This window comes from Ctenopharyngodon idella, chromosome 5 (genome assembly GCF_019924925.1).
Source record: "Ctenopharyngodon idella isolate HZGC_01 chromosome 5, HZGC01, whole genome shotgun sequence".
Classification (NCBI taxonomy): Eukaryota; Metazoa; Chordata; class Actinopteri; order Cypriniformes; family Xenocyprididae; genus Ctenopharyngodon; species Ctenopharyngodon idella.
Window position 1 is genome coordinate 32,408,840 of NC_067224.1, and position 26,876 is coordinate 32,435,715.

General features: G+C 35.5%; 1 protein-coding gene across 7 annotated transcripts in view; it reads right to left on the reverse strand.

Annotated features, from left to right (window-relative positions):
* Positions 1–26,876, reverse strand: part of LOC127512366 (disabled homolog 2-interacting protein-like) — a 142,166-nt gene that overhangs the window by 42,790 nt on the left and 72,500 nt on the right. For 5 of the 7 annotated variants that reach the window (XM_051893195.1, XM_051893196.1, XM_051893198.1 and 2 more), the window contains one exon: positions 21,734–21,852. In XM_051893195.1, coding sequence (XP_051749155.1) covers positions 21,734–21,852 — 119 coding nt within the window. Of the gene's footprint in view, positions 1–6,002; positions 6,150–14,039; positions 14,240–21,733; positions 21,853–26,876 lie in introns of those variants that run through there. The other 2 variants (XM_051893200.1, XM_051893201.1) reach the window with 2 other exon arrangements.

Here is a 26,876-nt window from a genome sequence, read left to right on the forward strand (position 1 = left end):
TCACTTAGTGGATATGACACTTTCAACATCAAAAGAATGTTCCCTTAAAATGAGCTTCTGGTTTCTAAATGAAAAAGACAGTTTTCTTGAATAGGACTTAATGTATCAGCTTTTCAAGACCGTATCTTGAGAGAAAAAGGGATCAGGAGTGAAAATTTCCTCAGAAGCTCTTTTTTTGGTCAGCAAGTTTGGGAGGAGATCAAGTGCCATAGAAACAAAAAGAGAGCAGTTCAGCACTTTCCATGGGCTTGTCTAGAGTTGATCTTTCTTTTTCTCAGAGAAGATAAAAATAAATCATGTATTCAGGACTTTCTATGTAACCTGAGACAATAATTAATGGAACTATGAATATGAAGGGCAATGCAAATGCTCCAAGTAGAAATGAATGATTACAGAATAGTCTGTTCAATGACAAATTAATATTACCAACCAGTCAAGACAGACGCCATATTTAATTTGATACAAAATGAAAATGTGACTGATAGGGATAGATACAGTGTGTTCAGTAGGTTGTATTGTTGTGTACCTTTCTAAACACATAAAAAAGCCTCTAAAAACATGGTTTATAAAAAACCAAAGTGTGTAATTTGCAGCACTAGTGGTACCAAACAGAATTTCAAAAATAAAGCCTCTTTCATTCATTCGTTTATGGATTCAAAATTGTCACACAGCATTGGTTGAGCAAATGTTGATGTACACTTGAGACTCACAGTCTCATTTTTATTCATGCCGATTAAAATACGGCATCTATCCTAAAAACAGCAAGATGTTATATAGGTTTAGCATATTCTGTGTTTGGTTAGATTCATGCCTGCATGCATGGATGTCATGTATTATGTATGAAACTACATAAAACCACATTAATAGTGCTTTCCTGAGTTCTTATAAACAATCGTATCAAATCTTATAAATAATGCTTTTTAAGGACATCCAAAGACAAGCACCTTATAATTAGTACTAATATGATGTAACGGCACATTCTGGATCATCTAAATATTCTGGATCATCTCAGAGAGAAGTGCATTCTGGGAGTTAGAGGTGAGCCTAAGAGAGGAAAAGGACATGTTCAGACAAGAGGATCGTGCCGAGGTGTACCCTGTGAGGAATGTGTGTGTGTTTACTCGTCCTTGGGTGTCTATGTGTCGAAATACGTCTGATTTAAAGGCAAGTGAAACTAATAAGGAGATGGATGTAGGACACCAAAACATGGAAACACACCCACTACTCCACACGGAGTGTGTCTCTAGAAGGTTAACCGTCACATCAGTCTAGCAGAATGAATGTTAATGTCAGCATTGGAGGCAATGAACGACACCGTATGAATGATAATATATTCGCTCTAACTGTGTTCGCTGTGTGTGTGTGAAAGAGAGAATGTATTTTATCCTGTTAGTGTGATGTTAGTGCGCTCAGTGATGTGGTGTGCATGCTTAATGGCATGTGTTACAAGTTCTTTCATGTTATGCATCTCCTACCAATGAAAGGGACCGTGTGTGTGTGTTTTCGAGGTGGGGAGGCAAAAACGCAAAAACTGTGAACAGCTCACCTCCAACATACTTATCACCTCAAACAGAGAAGCACACATATCAATTCTGCTAAGAAGCGACTGACCTGTTTGTCCTTGAAAAAGAATCCTTTTCATTACACTTTGCCATGTTTTCTCTCTCTATCTTTCATTTACCATTTTTTATTTTTATCATATTTACCCAGAATCCCCTTCTTCCCAAATGGATTCATCCCCTGCGCACACACTTCCTGTCTTCACAGTGCTCTGTATCTCTGTCTTTGTAAATATTTCAGACACTGCACCAGACACAAGTCACACTTCACCCTCTATCCCTCATTTTCTGTTCTTCTTTTCCACTCAGACATCTTCATTTTTTGTTCCTGGAACAAATTTTCATAAAAATGAACAAATCAATGAAATAAACCAAAGACATTTCAGTCTGAAAATAAACACGAAAAAGATGTGATAGATAAATATAAGGACGCATTGCAAATGGCTTTTTTAATTTCTGTGACAGCAAATGAGAGTGCGAAAGGAGAAAAAAAATAGATGCTCTATAAATACATGTTTTGAACTAATACAACTGAGAGACTGATAGAAGAAAAGAAGATTACACTCTCAGGGCTACAGACTGCATATAAACGAATAAATAAATAAATAAATATTTGAAATATATAATGAATATATACTGAAAACAATGATTTAACAAAATAAAGTTTTTGTAACAGCACCATAAATTCAACACAAAATAGGCTTAAACTATATAATAAATAACAATAACAAACACTAAAACAATAACATTTCATTCATTTAGTAACCGCACTGATTTGAGTCTCAAAAGCCTTAGGTATAACACAACAAGCCAGATTGTATAAGACAGTATGTGTGTTTGATTAACTAAAAAAAGAACCGTTTCATAAGAGCTATTCATTCGTTCACTCCTCACTGCAATTAAACACGATTAAATACAACATATTTTCTCCATGAAGCATCAGTGGATAATATTCCTGAACTGTTCTGTCTGGGTAAGCAGACGACAGACAGGCTATGTGATTAAAATCTAAATCCAAGTCAGGGAAAGAAACATAGCCACATGGGTGAAACAACAAATACATGCAATGAGGTCACTCAGCAATACCAGACTCAAAATCAATATAAAAGGGAGAACCAGGAGAGAGCCACTTGTCTTGTTCTCTAAATTTGACAAAAGATTTATAGCCCATGAGGCAAAAAGATGGCAATCCCTGTCATCTCTTCAGAGAGAGTGTGAAAAGAGTTCCCACTCTGACCAGTCATGTTAGATCTCCTGCTATGGACTGAACACTAGATTTGTCACATTTGTCAAATTAGAGACTGTCTGTGATGCCAAGCCACTTAACATCTTGATGGTTCTACACAATGAAACAAAATCAATAATAAATCTAAAATAATCCATCCATCAATCTATCAATCAATCATACCATAAAAGCTTGGTACAAAAAGAAAATAAATGTAAAGATTTGATTCTGGTTGAACAACTCACACTTTAAAAGACACTTTGTCAATAAAATTGCCAATAAAAACAACAAACAAACATACATGAAATGTATTTTCCAGAGTACTGCACATGTACATTAAACAAAAACATTTATTTGATGCCCTGATATTATTGATATGCTATTGTCTACATATATATATATATATATATATATATATATATATATATATATATATAAAATTGCTATTAAAAATATTATTAATATGCTATTTTGTTAAAATATTTAATAAAAAAACACTAAAATGATACAGTACATTTAGGCATCACAACAGTATAAAGTATGAAAAATGGATATTAATTTTTTTTAAGATTTGCTAAAGATTAAAATTGTGTAAAATTTAGTGTTTTTGAAGGTTAACCTGAGCATTAGATGTAAATGTAAATGTAAAAATAGGGAAAATAAGTATGAAAAATGATCAAAATATCTCACTTGATACAATGAAACAATCTCTAACATTGGCTGATAATATATATATTGTGCATACATCTTAGTAAATATCTTTATATTTAAATACAAATAGTGGTAGATTCATTAGGTTCATGTTTTCCATATAGTCCTTGATTATATCTTTAGAAACAGGATGTATTCTTGAAACAAACCCAAGTTCTTCACATCCAGTAGAATGAATTGGGTGGGCTTTTACTGTTGCGCAAAGTTAATTTTTTGGAAAACTCAGTTGAACCCTTAGAGTTAATTTTGTAGACACTGAAAACAGAAGCTAAGCTGATCCAACTATAAAGCCCAGTTGATCCACTGAAGTCAGAAATAGTAAGAAAATCCACTAAAGATCCATCTCTAATTGCAAGCATGATGGTGAATTTACATTTGAAATCTTCAGGGATGCAGAATGTGGAAATTATTACATTTACTACAACCCTGAAAAGATTAACTTTAGCACATTTCTACCCATCAATAAACTCTTCATCCCCTGCACTCATTGTACTGTCACAGTGACCTATAGCAAGGATAGAAACACTTACTACAAAATACAGTTCACAAATCAAAGCAACCTTGAACACGAACATGAAAGAAACGGGAGGAGAAAGAAAAACAGGAAGATGTGGAGGGACATGCTCCCAAACACACAGGCCATCACAGCTCTTAGACACACTGCTTGATACACACAATTCAGCCTTTCAGAGAGCACATCACAGGCTCTTTTCAAATGCATGGAGTGTGGGTGTATGAAGCTCACATAGAAATGAAAAGTTAAGGTCACCAGCACATAAACACATTTAGCAGGGTGGCTGAAGACTGAAATGGGACCATATAGACACACATGTACACATCTCTACACTCAGACATTTCTATATGACAGATAAGTTATGTGAGGTCACTGATAACAGTGATGACACTGCTGACAGACTGACAACTGTTATTGGTCAGGGATAAGGGCATAAGGGTTGTTGATGTAAAAATATGGTTGCATTATTCATTAAAGTGAGTAATTAGCAGACTACAATAGAGTACGTGGTAGGATATACCGCAATTTTTTCTAAGTTATAACAAAAAAAAGCTAAAAGGTTTCAATGAACTAATAATAGTGTATGCAATAATATAAAATCTGAAGTTTAATCTAATAAAATTAAGAAAAACCAAAAAAAACAACAAATGTATTTTTTTTATCAAACCATGAAACCTCAATGTCCAAACAAATCCAACTGAAACAAACTTAACATGTTCACAGTTCAATAAGCCATGTCAATTGACACAAAAAAGCAAGATGCATCAGAAGTAACTGGTTTGATGCAGCTTTCGTAAGACACTGAATACATTAAAAACAGCCTTTAATCATTGAATACTGCTATGGCCAAAATCACTGTCAATTAATGCAGTATATGATTAATCATGCAGCCTGAGGCTTTGCTGTCACCACTGTTCCCATTTAGAGAGAGAGAGAGAGAGAGAGAGACAGAGAGAGAAAGAGAGATCAATGTACTATAGGCTCTTTCGTTGCTTGGGTTTGGCGAATGGACCGCAACTACGAAAAGGTGAGTGTTTCCATGGCAACTAGCCGACAGGTACAATTTTAGTCCCCAAAAAAGAGCACAGCCCATAATGATCACTGGAAATCATCACATTTAGCAAAGATGAAAAAGAACATTTGATAAATCTATCCTGTTTATAGCTGTCATTTAGACAGTTCATAAATCACTAAGCAGTAAATCTGTTCTGTACTGCATACGGTCATGTGATGAAGGGAGAGCAGCGGTTCAATCAATAGACATTTGAACACTGACCCTAAACAACAAGGACAGAGCAACCACCCCAATATTCACATTAGTGGTTCATCAACATGGTTTTCATTGATTCATTCCTAAAATATCACATTTGGTTCCCCCAACCTTTAATATTTGATTGTCTAAAATACTTGTTTGAGGTCAGAGACATTGCTAATATTTTTTCTTAGTTGAATGGGGATGGAATGACATGCACGAATTTGAGCGTTTGTTGTACTGTACAGTACATTTCAATGAAAGTAAAAGTCTGTGTACAGCGCATGTTCACTTCACCACGTGAAGAACGCACGCACATGCGCACCTGTTTTACAGCAAATTACAGCAGCAATACAATATTACAGCTTGATAAGGAAGATTGCAGCCTGGTTTCAAAGTATTTTCTTTACAGAACATAAGCAGTTTATATAGATGCACTTTTTATAGAAGCTCAAATTTAACTCTTTCCTAGTCACCCCTTAACGCATTTTACGCATTAAAGATAGGGTTGCTTATTTTTTATATATATATATATAAAACCAGGCAAACAAAGGATACGAAAACAAAAATGCAGTTGTTAAAATGAGCTATAAACCATTTGATAAATTTCATTTAAAAACCATTCGCATATTTCATTTCATAAAACATGATAACAATGGACATCAGTATTAAATGTCAGCTGAAGCGAGTGTTTAAAACAAGTTTAGATCTGAAGCATGTAGAATAGATAGATTCACTTACACTGAACGCGAGGAAACCCCGCTCTACTAATCCGTTCTTATGCCACTACTGTTATGTCTGCGCATTTCTCTGATTCCGATCTGAATTCGCGCATCGCTTCATGGACCTTTGAGGGAAAATAATGCGGGATCTCTGGCTTCTGCACTGTGTGCTGGAAAGGGAACTTCCCGAGGGATAACTGATAACACACCTCCTTTACTCACACGCCCCATTTAAACAGATAGCGCTCCCTTTCCCACATCAAACTCCATGACATTTTAACTTTCCAGTGTAACATTTCCGTGACTCTTTCATTGCCCGTAGTTTCTAATTAGACACATTTTTCAGATTAAATCGGTCATTAACAGTGTTCAGTTGTTATAGCCCAAATGATGTAGCTAATTAATTAGCTACAGTATGATTTATTAGCTATAAATATGCACACAAATTACATGTGATAATGATCTATACACGCAGTAATCAGCTAGAAAACACTTTAGGAAAAATACATTTTAAAAAATAAATGTACTTCTATATGAGTACCTGTTTGGAAGGGTATACCCACTCTTCCATTTTTTTTTTTTAATTTTTTTTATTATAGAGACAGATGTGTGATAGAAAGTAAAAGGAAGGATGCAGGGTCCAGGACACAAAACATTCTCTGATCTATTATTGTGTGCCTAGCAAAAAAGGACATGACATCAGGACTAAAATATGCGAAACAAGAGGGGGGGAAAGCACCGCAAGACAAAATAACGTTAGAGGGAGTCAAAAGGTCATCCAGACGTGCACTATAAAGGGGTCTCACACGCTTACACACAGATCAACTAATACTAGCTATATATTAGTTTTATAACAATCAGGTGTTTCAGTTTGCACTAACACAATAGCCTGAGGGTCTCTAATCTTTTTCAGGCCAAGGAACCCTTGGTGGAAAACAGATCAGAGCAAATATTGACATATTTTGTCATGATGCAACGCCATTAATTCATTTAACTCAGTACATTATAATGTGAGATAGACAGTAAAACATTTATTTTTGGCATGGTTGAAATTAATTTAAATTAACTTAGTATTATTAACTTTATGTCTCTTGAATGTATTCTTTGGATTTTTTCACAATTATTTTGAGATCAAATAATAATTAGCGGATCCTCTGCAGAACGGCCGCAGACCCCATTTAACCCTCCTGCATCAGACCAACATTTCCATCAGGATTTTGAATAACTAGGTAGTGAAAAACCGACCTCTCTATCGTTTCATTTTTAGTTCATTTTATGTATAAGTGAAAGAAGGAGGATATGATTCAGCTTTCATGCAAATGCTTTATACACAATCTCCTGCCCTCGCATCTAACATTAACACATGGGCCAAATGGACAATTTCACAGTTATATCATGGCAGAAAAACACATAGGCAATGGATGCCAGCCTCTCCATATGCATTTAAAAAGGAAATAAAGATGCAGTTGGTGCCAGAATGGAAAACAGAGAGTGAAGGATGCTGGGAAAATTCAACACAATGACAGACTGAGGGAAGACAAGTCATTCTCAAGAGAAATGGGCTAAATGTGCTAAACGGCAAACAAATTAGCCTTGGCCTGAACAAATCCTGTCTGTATAAAGCAATACCACACACACACACACACACACACACACACACGCCTTTGTCTTATCACAAGCAAACAGTTGAGCCTTTGGTGTTTACTGGGCATCTGGTTAAAGGCTAACTAAAGGTTGTTCTGGACTGGCCACTTCCTTGTTTCAAACGCACACACACACACAAACACACACACACACACACACACACACACACACACACACACACACACACACACACACACACACACACACACACACACACACGTGCTCAATGACTTGCCAAGCTAAAAGCGATTATGGAACATAAATCTATGACACTGGTCTTCATGCTTTGGACAACTACACAAACTGGAAAATCCTCTTATAAGCTCATTTACATCTAGAAAATCTACATAAAGAATCACTTATCTGATTACAGCCGTCTCCTTTTTTACATTTGTATGTTAATGTTAAGTTAAAATAATACAAGACTGTAGTTTGAATATGTTTAAATGAAAGTGTCACTATTTTTTCTTGTTCATATAAATCATTCAAGTGTGTGAATGTGTAAACGTGTTTGCATGCAGTGTCAAATTCATGTGAAATCACAAAAGGCTATTTTTGCACAATTTGTTTCTTTTCTAAAACACTTCTCTCTGAAACACTTTTTCTATGGATAAAAACAAAGAACATGCACAAACATGCAACCTTGGAAAGGAAACATTCCAGGCAAGCTCTTTCATGCTCATGAAAACATAAAAAGGAGAAAGAGAGAGAAATGGAGAGAGAAGGAGGAAGAAGCAGGATGTGATGAGGTTGAAGCATAAAGTCCTCACTGACCTTCAACAAGAACAGGAATTATTGAGAGAACAGACATGACAAAGAGGTGGATTTTTTTTCATCCATCTGGCTTTTTTGAATGAAGACAGAAGAGTGACTTCTGTAGAGGCCCGTGTATTGATATACATGGTTTGTGAGGTTTGTGTGATACAAAGTGCACAGTATCTATTCATTCACTGTCACTGTGTTTGACAGCAGAATGCTCTGATGAACTACAGCATGAAGAAAAGACAGACTAGCACTGAAGACATGAGGGACAGTGAGTGATCTGAGATTTGTGAGTGAGATTATCCTTTCCTTTACAATAACGGTAAGGTCACATTCACCGGTGTTCGGTGAAATCCAGTCGGAATCCAGGAAACATTTCACCATTCAGAATTTACAGCATTGTTTAAAAGGATGCTGCACTATTCTGAATCACTACACTATTAAAAGTTGACAATGTACCTTTGTACCACACGTTTACTAGTGTAAATAGTGATAGATAATGCTAGTGTAAATGCTAACATACTAAATAAAATTCAAATTGTGTAACATATTATTATAAAACAGTATATAACATTGTATATAAAATAACTGTATATAATTTAATATTATACAAATAATTTATTATAAAATATTTATTTAATAACATACTATTATAAATGTTTAATATTAACAATGTATAATCTTAATATCTAGATTCCAATATCAAAAACTAATGCACATGCTCTATAGTCCAGGCCACTTTTCCGGCATCCAAATTGCATTTGTACTTTTGTCTTGTTCGTCCAGATTATTAAGGCCCGTTAAAACCAAGGATGATAACTATAGTGATAACAATAAAGATATAGTTCTAAAAATCGTTCTAAATATAAAAGAACAGAAGAGTCCACACCACAACTATAACAAATCAGCACAGTGAAATGATATCATAGGACTCATTTTCAGAACAATTTTTTTCCAGCTGATAAACATTGACAGCCAATCAGAATCCATCCTGCTTTAAAGAGCTCAAGCATTTAAAGTGGCAGATGACAAAACTGCAGCACGTGCTTAGAATAAACAGAAAAATATCATCTGCTTATGTGGACGCTAATATAGTTATCTTTATAGTTATGTTCTTGGTGTGAACGGGCCTTTAGAGTGCAAATAGCTGTGTCATTTTCACCCACTGCGAATAGTACCATTTTTCCTCTACATACAGCTAAGCTATTGCTTTGGAAATAAAAATGATTTAGTTTCTTGCCATGTCAATAAAATACATTAAACTGAAACTGATTAAGATATGAAAAAGAGTTAAAATTGTACAGCATGCTTCATTTATCTGTATTTGTCTCCTCTATCTCACTCTCTTTCATATGTGCGATTTAAAAATTACATAACCGTAGTTGGCTTCCCTGCCCAAGCCAGGCCATTAACAATGCCGTCCGTCCATCTATTCATCTCTCATCCCTCACTCCCCCCCTCCCTTTACCATCCATCCATCCATCCATCCCTCTATCTACCTGCCAGGAAAAGCCGCTTACCCACGCACTAGGCCAAAAGAGAAGATAACATGAGAAAACACACATCCACATGCTCATATACATGCCGGGACAGGCTGAAAATCTACATACAGGACATTACATGCAAAGACATCCATTACCAGAGGTGAGAGTTATTGGTTTATTGATGAACTGGAGTGAATATTCCATTGGAAGCTGGTCATTTGTGGCATGAGTTCATGTAACAGCACTGTAAATTAGTGGATCTCAACTGATGGGTCCGAAAATGGGTCACAGGTCTGTTCACAGACTGCAGTGAAAAACAATGATGCTAAATGCAAATAATAAAGTGCAACTAACCATATAATTGTGCATAGTTAGGGTAGCAAAATAAATATGCATATACATGTTTAAAAAGAAAGAAGAAATGCCTCCCATATCTGCTATTGTTGATATTTTGGCACAAAATATTCATCTGCCACTTGGTAAACACTAGCCAAATTACACATATGCCAGCATATAGACAGATTGTGACACATGCCCTCATCCCCCTAAAAACATGAAGAAAGTATGCAAGGTAAAAAACAAAACAAAACAGACTACACTGAATACAAGTTAGCTTGCAGCAACAAGGCTTTTGCCAAACACAATTTGTTTTGTGCTTTGAATTACTGACTGTTGAGCATGGAAGCCTATTTTTGCCTCAGTGGAAGGAAATAAAAAAAAAACTAAAAATTTATTTCTCAGAGTTTACAATAGGAAATAGTCTCATTGTGAAATATCAAGTCACAACTACCCTTATTTATTTTTTTTGTTTGTTTCTTTATATATATATTTTGTCTGAGGGGGAAGAGGTTTTAGTTGAGAACTTTAAACCAATGAATTCAAAAGATATTATGGTAAAGGTATTATGGAAAATATTTTGGTAGCACTTTACTTAAAGCCTTTGGTAACACATATAAATTATTAACTACGACTTTTCCCTCAATAAACTCCTAATTTACTGCTTATTTATAGTTAGTAAAGGTAGTTGTTAAGTTTAAGTATTGGGTAGGATTAAGAATGTAGAATATGGTCATGCAGAATAAGGCATTAATATGTGCTTTATAAATACTAATAAATAGCCAATATTCTATTAATATGCATGCTAATAAGCAACTAGTTAAAAGACCCTAAAATAAAGTGTAACCAAGCCTTTATGTATAATTCATTATAAAGGTATTCTTAATGTTCATTATAATGCATTCTATCTATTCATAAATAATTGTAACCAAAGTTAAATTTGGCAGATTGGTTGTTTGTCATGTTTTAATGCATTATACTTTCTAAAGGCGTAACATAACTATTAACTGTGTTTACAATTATTCATAAGACCATACAATGCATTATAAGGTGCATTACAAAGCATAATTAATGCAATTTTTATTTCCTAATCAATCTGTATATTTCTGTGCCAGTACATTTTATGGTCATATTAATAAATGTTACGTTTATTTTTATGTTTAAGTACAGAAGTGACAGACATCTTCGACACAGTGTTGGGTCACCACTTGTCCATTGTAAAATCTGGGTCTCAGAAAAACCATTGGAGAAACAGCACAGCTGTAGAGAAAAGCTCTTAACTCACAGCACAAACATATTTTATTCATGTTGCCACTTAAATGGACAAGACACAATGTGAGGGGACTGTGACAATCTGCCAGTTACTGTCAGCACAACACAAGTAAATCAGCAAATGTGTTTCTTGGACTGTAGCTACCTATGAGAAAGCGGCACATGAATGCATTGCGATAAGAGCAGTTTTCTGGTAAGATCTGATGTAAGCTGCTGCTAGACAATTGATAAGACGACTATTTATTGTTTTAACTAGCAGACATTTCAGGAAAGAACGCCTGCTGGAGGTTTTCTTACAGAAAGAAAAAAAAAAAATATATATATATATATATAATGGATGATTTTGAACTGTGGGCATTTCTCACCATTTCTTTCCCTCAACTTGTTTGTCAGTCCTGTCCGCATTAGTTCCTGCCACGTAGGACAGGAATAACAGCTCTAAAATGTCTCGATAAGACTCCTCCGTATTTATCTTGATGCATAACACTTACAAATATGGTAGCATTCCATTCTGAGTGTGTCCTACATGCTACACAGATCAGACAAAATAAACTGGCTTTCTATGTCACCACTTAACATGAAGCCTTTCCGTCCATTGGAAGTTTATATTCAGCATTCACTCCTGAGGTCAGGTTGAGCATTCTGAGGTGACCCTCTCCTGAGGACAAGATGCCCTATACCACCCTCCTCGTGTTCCAGGAGACCAGAGGAGTAGACACGCCTCAGCGGCGCACAACAAATCAATAGACGAGAGAGATTGGTCATGACAGTGCAATTAGAGAGCGACTGAGAGAAAACGAGGCAGGGGGAAAGAGAGATGGGCTTGATTTGCAGTATCTATCGCAAGTTTAGAATACATTTTTTGTGCACTACACTGGGTTTTTTTTTTTCATTGTCTTTTTATATCCTCCAATCAAACATTATCGGTCTTTAATTTTCCGTTCCAGCACCGCTGAAGAGATGTCGAACAACAGCTGGTACTGAGGAGAAACTCTCCTCTCATTCCTCCTTTTTCACACCATCTCTCATTCTCTCTCTACTCAGTTTAGAGGTGTTTGTAAAATAAATAAATTTGGCTTTCCTTATACATTCTCTGCTATAACACAGGAACTTTCCTGTATTATTACAGGAACACATAAAGGGCTTGAGTTGAATGAAAATTTCTTGCATTTCTTTTTGATTTGGTTTTAACTCTGTGTTTATCATGCAACTGAAGTATACAGTAACTGTGTATAGTAGAAAGTTTTCAAATTGTAGTAAATATATAAATTATATAACATATGCTCATATAAACAACATAAAATACATAACGTGTGTGTGTGTGTGTGTGTGTGTGTGTGTGTATATACTGTATATATATAATGTATAAATAAATAAATAAATAAATAAATAAATAATAGGACCAAATCACAATGTAAACAGCAAAATGTTTTGTATTAACAAATTGTGGTAAATATATAAATTATTATATTATATTGTATTATATTATATCAACTAGTTTACTTGAAGTAAAAATTATTATGACTGAATGAATTCAAGGTTTGACCAGTGAATGTCAATGGCTTTTCCATGAGTCATTTGCGATTATTGAATAAGGATGTTCAAAAATGATTTTGACTAAGAAAAATCCATTGGAAAGATCTGACTCAGGTGAATGATTCACTCACAAATGGACATCACTTTAGCTTGCAAGCAAATCTGACCCCATACAAGTACAATACCTAGAAAACACAACTTCAAAATTCCCTGATATTTCCAGGTTTTCCATGACCATAGAACAGTCAGTTATGTTCCACCAATGACAGTAATTTTAGGGGCAGATTAGGTAGAAAAAGCACAGTGATGTAACAAAACAACCACTTCACTTTCTACAGATGATATTCAATTGCGTACATTTCACAATTGCATGGCATGCGGAAGTTAATTAATCATTAATACATTTTTAAATCTGTAAATCCAGGGAGGGAGGGAGATTGTGGTGAACTTGTGAAACACAGGTGTAACGTGTGCCTCAGTGTCATGAATGAGATCAGCTGTTCAACTGAAATATAATTACAGACACACACATACAATATGTGACAGGTTGAGATAAGTTCATAACCTCAGGTCATAAAAAAAAAAAACCCATCTACAAGTGACAGACAGTCAGCGATGAACAGGAATCGTCCTCAACGAATCATTTTATTTACCACAAGAATGACACACCCTCCATCACATAAATAAACTTTAAATTAAAGCTTCATTTAATCAGATGCAGCTATTTAAAAATCCTAATGCAGATGTGTTGCTGCTGGCCACAGTGACTCCACTAAAATGGCATCAGAATTTAACCACATGAGTCCAGTGACCCAGAACATCTAAATGTGACCAACATCCCCCATCACAGACACTGTTAGAAACAATTACAAACAAAGACATTACAAAACAGTCCCACATCACAGCATATGAATATATGAGTGTGTGTGAGTGACTTCTAGTTTGCATAAGCACATTATATTTGTGAGAACAACATGAAAACAGTCCGAGCCAAAGACTCAGGAATCAGACTGATCACTCACCAGTCATCATGTGAATTCAGCGCAGCAGTCACACAACGGAGAGAACGAGGAGATAAACCTGAAGGTGTAGGGATCTGTTAGGCAGTTCTCACAGCTCCATTTTTATCTTTTCCGGTGCCGAGTGCTTCCCTCTCCCTGCTTCTCTCTCTCACTCAGTCAGCACTGAGCAGCCCAACCGCTGCCGGTTGTTTTCTGGGGAAGGCGGAGCGGAGAAAAATCTCTCTCTCTCTCTCTCGTTCACTCGTTCAGCCCTTTTTTTCACCCCCCATTCACTCTTTCTCTCTCTCTCTACTGCCCTCTTGTGCTCTCTTAGTCTCTCATCCTCCCTTTTCTTGCATATTTTTCCACTGTCCTACTTCCTCTGCTCTATGTATCTCTCTGTCAGAGTTTGTGTGTGCTCATATAAATGGTTTTACTCTCTCCCACAGACAAAACCAGACATGCACAAAAATAAGAATCTCATATGAGTGTTTTTGTTAGTCAGATGACTCCCTTTCATCTCAAATCAATACTCACAGATGGCTGTGACAGGGTACACAGCATATAATCAACCAAAACAAAATTTCCTCCAATACTAAATAAAACGGGTAATTTCGTAAGCAGCCCCGGCTTTGTCAACAGTCATCTTCCAGATCTTCAGCACGCAAACAGTCTGTTCACAGCAGGTCTAAGCCTGCTCTAAAAAAAGTTTTCCAACTCTTAGCTAACAGTTTGGAGAGTGAAGACTACACACTTATCATTCAAAGTTTTGGGATTGGTACGAATAAATATTTTAATACGTTTCGAAAGAAGTCTCTTATTCTCACCAAGGCTGCATTTATTTAATTAAAAATACTGTAAAAATGTAATATTGTGAACTTAAATTAAAAAGTCAGTTTTCTATTTTAATATATTATATGATTTTTGGTAACACTTTAGTATAAGGAACACATATAAACTATTAACTATGACTTTTCCCACAATAAACTCCTAATTTACTGCTTATTAATAGTTAGTAAGGTAGTTGTTAAGTTTAGGTATTGGATAGGATTAAGAATGTAGAATAAGGTCATGCAGAATAAGGCATTAATATGTGCTTAGTGATTACTAATAAATAGCCAATATTCTAGTAATATGCATGCTAATAAGCAACTAGTTAAAATACCCTAAAATAAAGTGTTACCGTTTTTTTTTATTAATACATGATTTTGTTTAAAATATAATTCATTCCAGTGATGGTAAAGCTGAATTTTCAGCAGCCATTATTCCAGCCTCCAGTGTCACATGACCCTTCAGAAATCATCTTAATATGCTGATTTACTATCACTTTTGATCAATTTACTGCATCCTTTCTGAATAAAGAAAAAAAATCTTACTGATCAAAAACTTTTGAAAGGCAATGCATAGTTTAAAATAACATAATATAAACTAGGCCTATATTTATAATGCATAGTTCTAACAGCAATTTATAATTTGAAATAGCTACACTTGAAGGTAAAACCAACCAATAAGAATTACCTTTTGTGTTTTGTTCCTTAATGATTCAGTTTGACGAACTGAATGAATTGGTTGAGTAAATGATTCAATGACTCATACAAAGACAGTGGCTGTGTCAGAAATAATAATAAAAAAAGTAGGTTCTTTTCTTAAAAAAAACTATAATCTGTATAGTATGAATGTGTTTTGTATTAATGTAATCTGGACATGCTACATTTGTCATGTTGTCATTGTCACATGACCTGCCAGGTTCAGTTGCGTAGCTTCACTGCCATTCAATAATCCTCTACCGTGGCCTCATGGGATAGTAAAGTGTCGATTGAATGCACACTTCAGAATCTCGCTGGATGAAATAGTTCTTCCAGATACTTTTGCCTACTGTTTTATGAATACTGCAAACTCGAACATACTATTGTCACATACTGTTTTATTTTATTATACTAGTATATAGTAAATAGGTATTTGATTTCAGATACAGCCAGTCACTTGTTTCATTCCTCAATTGAATCATTGTTTATTATGATAATTATTAATTATAGTAACTCTTTATTGAAGCCATTCGAGTACATTACAGAACATCACTTACAGAACAGAACACATTTAAAATTCATCCAATGCATTACTACTGTGTGAGAACAGGAGACATTTCAGTTTCAAAAACATCTTCCTTATTTTAAAGCAGGTTTATTGCTTGCACATTCAATAAAGACAGCTGATTTTGTTGTCCAAGCAGACTCAACGGCCGTCTTTGAGGCTTTATTAAAATCACTCCTCACAAAACATACATATTGAGCTTGACAGTTTGATTAAAAGTGGCTCTAGTTCAATTTTCATACTTCAGTCTTTCCTTAGGAATTAGTTCCTGTTTTACCCAAATGAAATTTACTGAGCAATAAAGCAACGCTCAGATTTTTTTCCCCGATATGACAGTTTCCTTGACAACATCACCTCTTTCCTGCTCAGGAGGGAGTGAAACGAGGATACGTGAGAGAACAATAAAACAAGCAGAGGTAAAATTGACACAAATGTTCAAATGCTTTTAATTTAGATCTGACCCTGTAAAGTCATTAGAATCTTTGAGCGTCATCTGAGAGCATCAAATAAAAAGCTATGTCAGTCTAGGAAGTTTATTAAAGATAGTTTGAGTCTATGAAAAGACTTGTGTGTCTATGAATGTGTGTAAGGAGAAAAAAAAGTTTTGTTCCAATTCTGTCCATGTCTTTTTGTGACACTCTCTGTCATTTAAGTATATACTACCCACCATGCACATACACAACACTTTCCTTCAACAAAATACTTTTTTGTAGTTATCTTGAATCTTGTAGTTTTAGCTTTGAAAGTGAACATATCACGGTAAATAATAATAAAAAATAAAAAAGAATATTCAAATAGTTTTGTGTACCAGATACAGATGTAGATATACTATAACTTCTACAACAGAGTTCCTGACAGACAATTAGTTGTCCAGTCCGGTTCCATTCACACAGCGTGTGTTTTCGGGTGTACGGGTGTGAGTTCAGTTAAAGAATGCCGTTGTCACACCATAAATAACTGAACTGTGTGTGAAAGTAACCATATTAAGGACTCAGATACAAGACTGACAACCGTATTCTGCTACTGTGTGAATGAGGCCTAAAATTAGACATAGCAGATTAATGGTCTCTTTAAAAACAATCAGCATTCACTAGATCCTCCCAAAAATGTCTATATTTAATATGAATTTAACTTGAAATCCAGTTTACACGAACAAGAACAATCCTCTTCTCCATCCACCAGAATGAACAGCCTGGTCTATTGGTAAATGGTTCAACTTGTGGCTGGTATCATGTTTCCTAAGTCTCTAAGTGCCATCTGTGCCAAGAGGACAAACAGTACAAACTAAACGTTTCAATGAATTATGGGTGAACATCAGAGAGAGAAAGAAAGTGTTCAAAAATGGTGAATTCTGAAATTAATAAAACAAAACCTCATCTATATAGGCTTTATATTATATATATATATATATATATATATATATATATAAACAATGCAACAGAGAAATGAGTATGTTTATTACAGTATATATTGATACTGCATATCACCTTGTTATCTCCATACTTTGTCTTTTTTTTTTTTTTTTTTTTCATAAATCATTACTATTGGTTACCCTTTAGGTCTGTTTTGCAAATATTTAATTAATGAAAAGTATTAAAAAAGAACTTGTGACTAAACCTTGTATCTCCATTGGATCATTGGTAAAAACTCATAACTCCATCCGCCTCTATACTAAATAAAGTGGTGCATTCAGTCTGGACCGTCTTTGCTTGTTTGCAATGCAAGTGTAAAAAAAGAACACTGGTTCTTTGAATAAATAGAGTGTTTTTTTTTTTTTGTTTGTTTGTTTCAAGACATACTATATGAAATGTCCTTTTAGATGTATCTGCCTTTGTATATGTACATCCCATAACTTAAGTACTTTCAACAGCAGAGTTGTTTTCTATTATGAGCGTTTGACTCTTTCTAATAGAAGCCACAATCAGACTGTCTGGTAACACAGGGTCATTTTCAGCCAAATGAATGTAATAATCCAGAACAGACAGAGAGATACACACACAAACACTCAAGCACAGATCGAAAAAGCTGCACTCACATCAGCCGGGGCATCGGGCACAGAATTTCAACAAAAATCCATTTGGCCCCACAGAAGTCCAAAGTACTCATCCCCTATCTGTACAAGCACAGCCATCCATAGTCTGCTCCAGCCAAGCAATGCTGAAAGCACAGACAATTACTACACTTAATCCAATCAAATGAGATGCTTTTGGGATTAGCAGCATCCGCACATATAATCTCATTTGTGTAAAGAATGGATGAGCAGCTCAGGCCATGGGTTTAGAGCAGTGACTGATGTTAAAGCTGCTGATATAAGGTAAAACAAGTGCTGTGACTGACTGGGAATCCTTAGGGTCTAGGCTAATGGCTAAAGCTAAACTGGGGAAACTGCCAGCTAATGCCCAGATTAATGAGAGAATCAACGCTGAGCGCAGGTAAAGTACAAACTGGGGTTGACCTGACTGAGGATAAATAAATAAATAAAAAAAGGAATCTATCCAACTACTGTAACTAACTATAATAAAATAATTAATTAAAAAATAATTTCCTTTCATTTAATTTAAAATTTCTAGATTTCGAGCTAGTTCAATCTGTTTGATCACCTGGCTGGTTGGGTTAAGGTCAACCTAGTTAGAACCAATGGTGACTACTTTAAAACTAAATGGAAGCCTGCTTCCCCGACAGTGTAATTTATCTGCATATATTAATAAACAAAATATTTTATCAAATAAAAATATACAGAATGACTGTAATGCCACATTATGAATATGTTTGTAGAGTTCTGTAGAATCCACTGGATTTAAAAGCACCAAATAGTTAAATAGGAGCAAAGGTAAATGTTCACTGGGCAAGAGGCTCCAAACTCTTCATTTTGGGTCCCGCCTGGAAAGTGTGTTTTACTGGCAGTCTATTATGACTGCTGTTTGCCTTGGGGGGGAAAACGATGTAATTGTTTATTGGACACTGAGAATTCAATCAATGTATTTTAGCTTTGCCTGGAAGCCTGACTTCTCTATGATTTACATTGTCTTATATCAGACTCTCATTTCACAATACCTCAGTTAATGTCGACTTTAAAGATTTAAACTAGAAATGAAAAGAGGAATAAACAGCTAAACCTGAAATTTGTCATTTCAGTCTACTTCTAGTACCACTACCAAAACAGTTATTGTTCTACAAATTGTGTGCATAATAGTAAGTGTATCAAATTTATGGTAAAATAAAGTACAGCGAAACTTTCAGAACCAAAATTTGCATAGAAATGAGCAAAAGCTCAAGAGCAGGGCACAGCTGCAGTCTGTTTAAAGTGAGGGATATTTATGGGATAAGGGAATGAGAAGATGCATGAAGGAGCATCTCCGAGAAAGAGGCAGATGACAGATTGGACTGCAAAGCTCTGTCGGTTTTCACTGACAAGAGAGGCATGTCAAAAGTGACCTCAATAACCAGTCTGCCAAACAGACACACACAAACTTTCAGACCACACACACACACGTCATTGTTCACTGTGCAGCAAATTATGCAGCACAGACAGGGAGGAAATGCAAAATCTCACATTTACATGTGTGTTATACCATAAGAATTAGCACACAGAATGCAAACACATGCAAACGCATCCATACTGAGACTCATCCACCATATTCAGCTGCTCATACAGTACATCTCACATCCAGTAAAGCTTTAAAATAGGTCTGAAAAAATTGTCTTTCTGTTGTGTCCAATAACATTTGGAGCCATGACCATGACTGTAACAACTGATCTCCAGTCAGTCAGTGACTAAAAGATAAATAATGGGATTCTAATGCTTAAAGGGTTAGTTCAACCAAAAATGAAAATTCTGTCATTAAAGATGCTGTATGCGATTTCTCAAATTCGCTGTTGAACACTGTTGATATCTGAAATCAACCCAAACAAACCCACCCCTCTCTTCATTGCTCCGCCTCCAAAACTCACACTCCAATCCTAACCACCCTGCTCCGAGTCTGTCTCGAACCCCGGCCCGATCATTGCTGGCATGCAAGGCGAATGCACTACCAATGACGCTAAACACCACGTTCTCTAGCAGTCGGCAGTGTGCAGTAGTTTAACTGCAAAACTCTGTTACACACGCAATGTGAGTGGATGTCTGTTTACCACAGCTGATGCGCAACAAAATGCTTGACGAAAAATAAAGCTCAGTCGATGAACGAACGACAAGGAAGCACAAAAAATTTACGTACAGTACACAAGAGTAAATACAAACAAGTGTTTGGTGTTAGTCGCCAACAGCAAAGCAGCTCCAGACAATCAAAACCCAGTGTTACTCACATGAGAAGGAATCAAAGCAGCCTCTGCATCTGTTTTCAGGCCTTCCCACTTAGCTCTCTCCAGCTTTTCTAATATAAATGCGGGTCCAAACGCGCTTGCCTAGTCATAAACCTTCATTCCAGTGATATTCTTTTGAGCTGTTTTGTATTGTGTCCCATCTCTCGTTCTGCAGTTTTTTTTTTGTTGTTGGTATCGGCCCGACTAACTTCCAAAGTGTAGTTGAAAAAATGGATACCCCACCTTTAATTACTCACCCTCATGTCGCTCCAAACCTGTAAGACCTTCGTTCATCTTCGAAACACAAACTAAGATATTTTTTGATGAAATTCATGAGCTATATGGCCTCCGAAAGACTGCAACAAAATTACCATTTTCAAGGCCCAGAAACATAGTAAAGACATTGTTAAAATAGTCCATGTGACTACAGTGGTTCAACCTTAATGTTAAGAAGCAATGAGAATACATTTTGTGCGCAAAAAACAAACAAAAATAATGACTTTATTCAACAATTTCTTCTCTTCCATGTCAGTCTCCTTCACTGTTTACGTTGTACACACAGTGCAGCGCTTCTGGGTTCTACGTCAGAAGATATTTTGAAGAATTGTTTATGGGCACCATTGACTTCCATAGTGTTTTTTTCCCCCATACTATTGTAGTCACAGGAGCCCATCAACTGTTTGGTTACCCATATTCTTCAAAATATCTACTTTTGTGTTCAGCAGAAGAAAGAAATTCATAAAGGTTTGGAACAACTTGAGGGGGAGAAAATGATGACAGAATTTTCATTTTTGGGTGAACTATCCCTTTAAAGCTGATGTGTCCCTTTTTTTGGATAATTTTAGCTATAGTTTAAAATAGTGGTTTTCAAACAGGGGGCCAGAACCCACTAGAGAGCCTCAACACACTTCCAAGTCACACACTTCACAGCTGCAAAATGGTTTACAATGACTAAAAATAAGATAAAACAAAACAAGCTAAAACAGCTAAAAATCATAGACCTATGTCTTATTTTAATTTTTATATATAACTTATTTTAACTGTTAATTCAAGAACCAGGGTTCCCACAGTCTTGGGAATCCTACTTACTGTATATGAGGTCATTTTAAAGTGTGATTTAAATTGTGTAAAGTGTGATTTTCAAAAAGTCATGGAAATTTCCATAATGACACTTTATTTTTTTCTAGTTATCTCAGGCGCTAAAAATATTTTATTTAAAAAAAAAATTAAAAAAAAACCTTATCAAGAACAACTGGAAACATCATGTACATTTATTAGACATACAAAAAAAGATTGGAATGAGAAAGAAAATTGATGTTTACCTGTCGTTGTCCACTGGTCTGAAGCCTGGCAGGATGTGTCTAAAACTGCTGTTCCTGTCCAGTTTAGGTTGACTCTTAGTCCGCTTTATTGAGCCCTTTAACCTGCGACTCAAAAATCCCTAACAAGAAAATGAAAGAGAATAAGAGAAAGACATTATAATAAATCACAGGCAGAAAAAAAAATTGATCTTTCACCACCATTTTATACATTCACTCACTCGTTAATTCTCCCACATTATACACCCTTTTTCTGTGAAAGCACCTGTCACATTTTTTGCGGCTCAAGACTCACTTTCCTTTAGGCACCAGTTACCATGGAGACAGCATGTTGGCATCAAGGGCATCGAAAGGAAAGGGAGACATAAAGCGAGAAAGAGTGAAAAAGAAAGAATGAGAGTGAGAACGACCAATAATGAGAGTCAAGGACAAAGTACGATCCTGATCCTCACTGTGAGGCTGCTATACTAGGAAGAAAAAACGAGAATGTGAGAAGAAGAGAGTGAGAAATGCAATGGAGAGATAGAATAAGGTGTGGAAAGTGTTTCGAGAGGAGAAGAGAGGTGAGACAGTAGAAATGAGAAGTTTCTGACAAGAAAGTGTTAGTAAACAAACAGAAAGCAGGCCGTTCCCCCCTACCAATTAACACATCTGCATATTCTACATAATTAAAGGCACCCTACTGATTACTATTCACAATATATGCAAATTATTACACACAGACATCTCTTAATCACAGAGCAATCAGTCAGAGTTATTGCAGCCTACAGTTTGCTAGCACAGAAAGAAAGCAAATCAAATCAGAAAAGGACCAAGAGAGACAATGACAAGAAGACATCTGAATAATAAACAAGCTCCCCTGTCCAAACATTATATGAATTGTAAAAATACTGCAGCAGATCTGGAAATGTTGTATGTTAGCTTTGAAAGGTGAAAGAGGGTAAATTGTAGGGCTGCAACAACTTTATACTGAATGAAAGAAGGTCATAAGGAAGTTTATAATTTCATGTTGCCAGGTTGTCACAACAAGCACATTTTGAATGCAGTCAACTGATAATCAGTTTGACAAATATATCCTAACTTAATTGATTTTCAGTTTCTTTAATATCAGCTCTAAAGGACTAAGATAAAGGGCACCATTTAGCAGGTCTCTAAAAAAAACCACCCAACGATAATCTTTAGTGGAGAGTTGACTGCCATAACTTACTTTTTTAATGTTTTTTTAAAAGAACACCAAGGCTACATTTATTTAATCAAAAATACAGTAAAAAAAGTAATATTGAGATTGAGAAATATCATTCCAATTTTAAAAAACTGTTTTTTTATTTTAATATATTTTAAAATGTAATTTATTCCAGTGATGGCATAGCTGAACTTTCAGTCTTCTGTCACATGAGATCCTTTAGATCATTCTAATATTGCTGATTTGGTGCTCAAAAAACATTTCTTAGCATCATCAATGTTGCAAACAGTTTAATATTTTTTGTGGAATTCAGGATTGAAGAATTGAAAGTAAAAAAAATAAAACATTTATTTGAAATAGAAAGCTTTTGCAACAAAATAAAAATTCTGTTATATTTTTATACTGGATGTGTGTTTTGATAGCAAATAACTAACTAAAATGTTGCTGTTGTCATTGAACTTATTAAAAAAAAGCTTCATAGTCATGTCAATCAAACAGAGCTCGACAACAAAGAAACAATCATGTGGATCAAAACACTATTCTTTGTTAGGCATCAAATTAAGGTTTTAAATTATCTATACTGTATATGCAACACATTGAATAATATTTTTAAATGAACAATATTTTTACAGGAGAATGTCATGAAATGTGTTACTATGTTTAGAGTAAAGAATGTGTGTGTTTTACCACCTACCAGTATTTATACTAAAACTCTTCTGGTGCTCTTTACATTGTAAAGACCTGCTCACACCAAAGATGATAACTATATAGTAACTACACATTTTTAATAATCATTCTAATCCTACGAGAATATGAAAGTCCACACTACAGCTGTAACAATATTGTTGTAATCACTTTCAGAACGATATATTACAGCTGATGAGTGATAAAAGCATTGACAGCCGATCAGAATTCACCTAACTTTAATTAGTTTAAGCATTTTAAGTGCCAAATGGCTGCAATGCACTCTTATAATAAACAGAATGTTATTGTCCTAGGTGTGCACGCCAATGTAGTTATCACGTTATAGCTATATCTTTCTTGGTATGAAGGGTCCATTACTATTTTATTTTAAAACATTTTTTGAACACAATAGAATATGTGCAGTGCACAGTTGTGGAAAATCTGATTAAATGAACTGAATCATTTATCAAAACAGTTGTTCGTTGCAGCCCTAGTAAACAATTCAGTCATGGTGTGTAATGTCAAGCCGTATTAATAAGCAACTATCGAGCAGGTCTGTCAAACAGGTCATGGATGTTGACAGTCAATATCCAGGGCAGAAGCATCATTCCATGAATCCCTTGGGCACACATTTTTGCAGGATCCCATCAGCATCCTCAGTTCTATGTTGAACCTCAAGGATGATTTGGCTAAACAAATTACGAAATGCATTTCACGTTTTCATTCCATCTGGGTTAGGTGCAAGAGCAAAAAATTAAATAAAGCTTACGTCAAATAACTGCCAGGTGGAAATCAATGGAAAACCCAATGTGAAATACAATTAACTAAAGTCTTTTTTTTTTTTTTTTTTTTTTCAAAAAATATCTAAATAATATCACTTAAATATGCCAATGCCGTGTCAGTTCAGTCGACTGTGTGTGTTATGCACCCATGAAACTAATACAGGTTAAAACACAACAAACCTGAGGCTACTAAGTAACTTATCGATCCAAAGAAGAAAAAAAAAAGAAAAAAAATCAGAAAATCATCCCGGAATTCTTGCGCTTTTCCCACACTCCATCTTTACCGCACAATTAGTTCACAGAATGGGCTTTATACTACCATAGAAACATTTAAAAGCATTCTCAAGGCAAAGCTATTCGTCCTTGTTTCTTAAAATGGTTTGTACTGTAATTATATCAATATTTTTCTCAAATGAGAATGTTCAAGGTCTGTTAATACATCTGCTCATGTATCATGGTCAAAACTAGACCTGGTATTAATGGTGTTGGTCATGCACAGTGAATACGAGCTGAGAAAGGAGGATAAAAGGAAAGAAGGAGAGAGATTAATACAGAACATAGAGAGCTCCTGATTTCAAAGGGTACACTACCATTGCCTACCAGCGGGGGGTGCAGGGGGATTGTAATTACTTCCCTAATTGCTCGCGTACTGTAGACTGACATAACCATCAAGCTATGTGGTATCTTCTATTCATTCACCCAAAACATTGACATCTAAGGCTTCCATTCTTTGCCTCAAACCTGTTCAAACATGTACAGCATCAAGAAGAATTATAATGGAGATGTTTTAACATCACAGGACATATTTGCAAACTATGCACTAAGCTAGATGAATAATTGGGCCTGAATCTGCAGAAGCTAAGAGGTCAAGTGGCCCTTGAGTCGGCTCAGAGATCTCATTTAAATGTAATTATATCTGCATTCAGTAAATGATAGGCAGCAAACACACATAAGACCATGTGGACGCTTTGCAGGATTTCATACAGAGGGTGAAAACCACTGAATACCACCTGCTGTTGATTGCTAATGATTCACTTCCCGCAACCGGCACATAATATGAGCCTCAATTTAAAACGATTGCTAACAGACTGCCTTTCAATCATGAGAAGTTTTTTTTTATTTTTTTTTTCAATATCATTACAATTTCATACCAATTACAGTGAGCATTCGAACGCTGTTAAATCTTCCCTGATGCCCATCAATAAAACGTCCCCTTTAATGAAGCTTGTTCAACATTTTATGTTGTCTGTAATTCTGTGTAATATCCTAATGGATAATCTAGCCTATAAATATAGCCTTGATCTAGACCTCAAATGAAAGGCACAATATGTAAGATTTTTGGATTAAAATATCCAAAAACCACTAAATCAGTGTTATATATTTTGTTGACTTGTATACTTATATTATCCCAAATGTTTCCAAGAATGTTTAAATCCAGAGAAATAAGCAATTTTAACCAGGACACGGACTGTGTCCATGCATTGCCTATCAATGACATCATACCCGCGTTACCCTCGATTTCCGGTTTTATTTTGTAGAAACCATGGAAACACCAAAGACGCTTTAATATATAATGTGTTTTATTAGACAGGTGAGCAACAGTTTGGATACATTCATGGACAGAAAACTAATCAATCAGTGCGTTTACATGCACTCTCATAATGCGATTATAATGGGATTTTGGCAATATTGCCATTAAACTTTACCTCATGTAAATGCAATACTTTGATTAAAGTAATGTGATTAAGCTCATAATCGTAGTAAGCATAATCGCATTAAACTAGGTGGTCTACGCCGATTTTAATTGCAATATACAGGCATGTAAACACCTTAATCGCATTATTACCGCTCTGACCAAAGTGCGCATGTGCTTGGATGTTCACGGATGCCGTGTGTTGTTCACACAACTTCATGAATGAACTCTGTGACGTTATTCTGAAGTTTTCTCTTCACCAAATCTGCTCTGTATCTTCATCCAGACGGTGCGAAGAATGCGACGGAAGTGCAGGCAAACCCGGCATTGCGATGTTCATCACGGCGCCGAATAATATCCAGTACGTCCATAAAAATGTATGTAGAATTTGATGCAAGTAGATTAAAACAATGGCAGGTAACATGCATACTGTATGCCTATCTGAGTGTGGTATAACCATACTTATTAGCGAACAATCAGAGTAATGAAAATTGCGTGTAAACTGGAGTGAAGATTCTGCTTGTGTCATGTAAACATCTTACTGCGATTAAGACCTTTAATACATTACATCCATGAATATGATTTCTGCCCGAGTCCCTTCGGATTCTTTCCACCAGCTGTAGACGTGAAGGCAAGACCTCCCATGATTCCGCGAAATCAAGGCGTCATCAAGCTACGCCTTTGTTTGGATTAAGTGACCTCTAGTGGTGAAAACTACATATTGTGCCTTTAATACTAGGATGAATAGTAGGCTTGGTTTTAGGTTAAGCCTGTGGTTTTGGTCCAGATCTTGAGTTTGGTAAA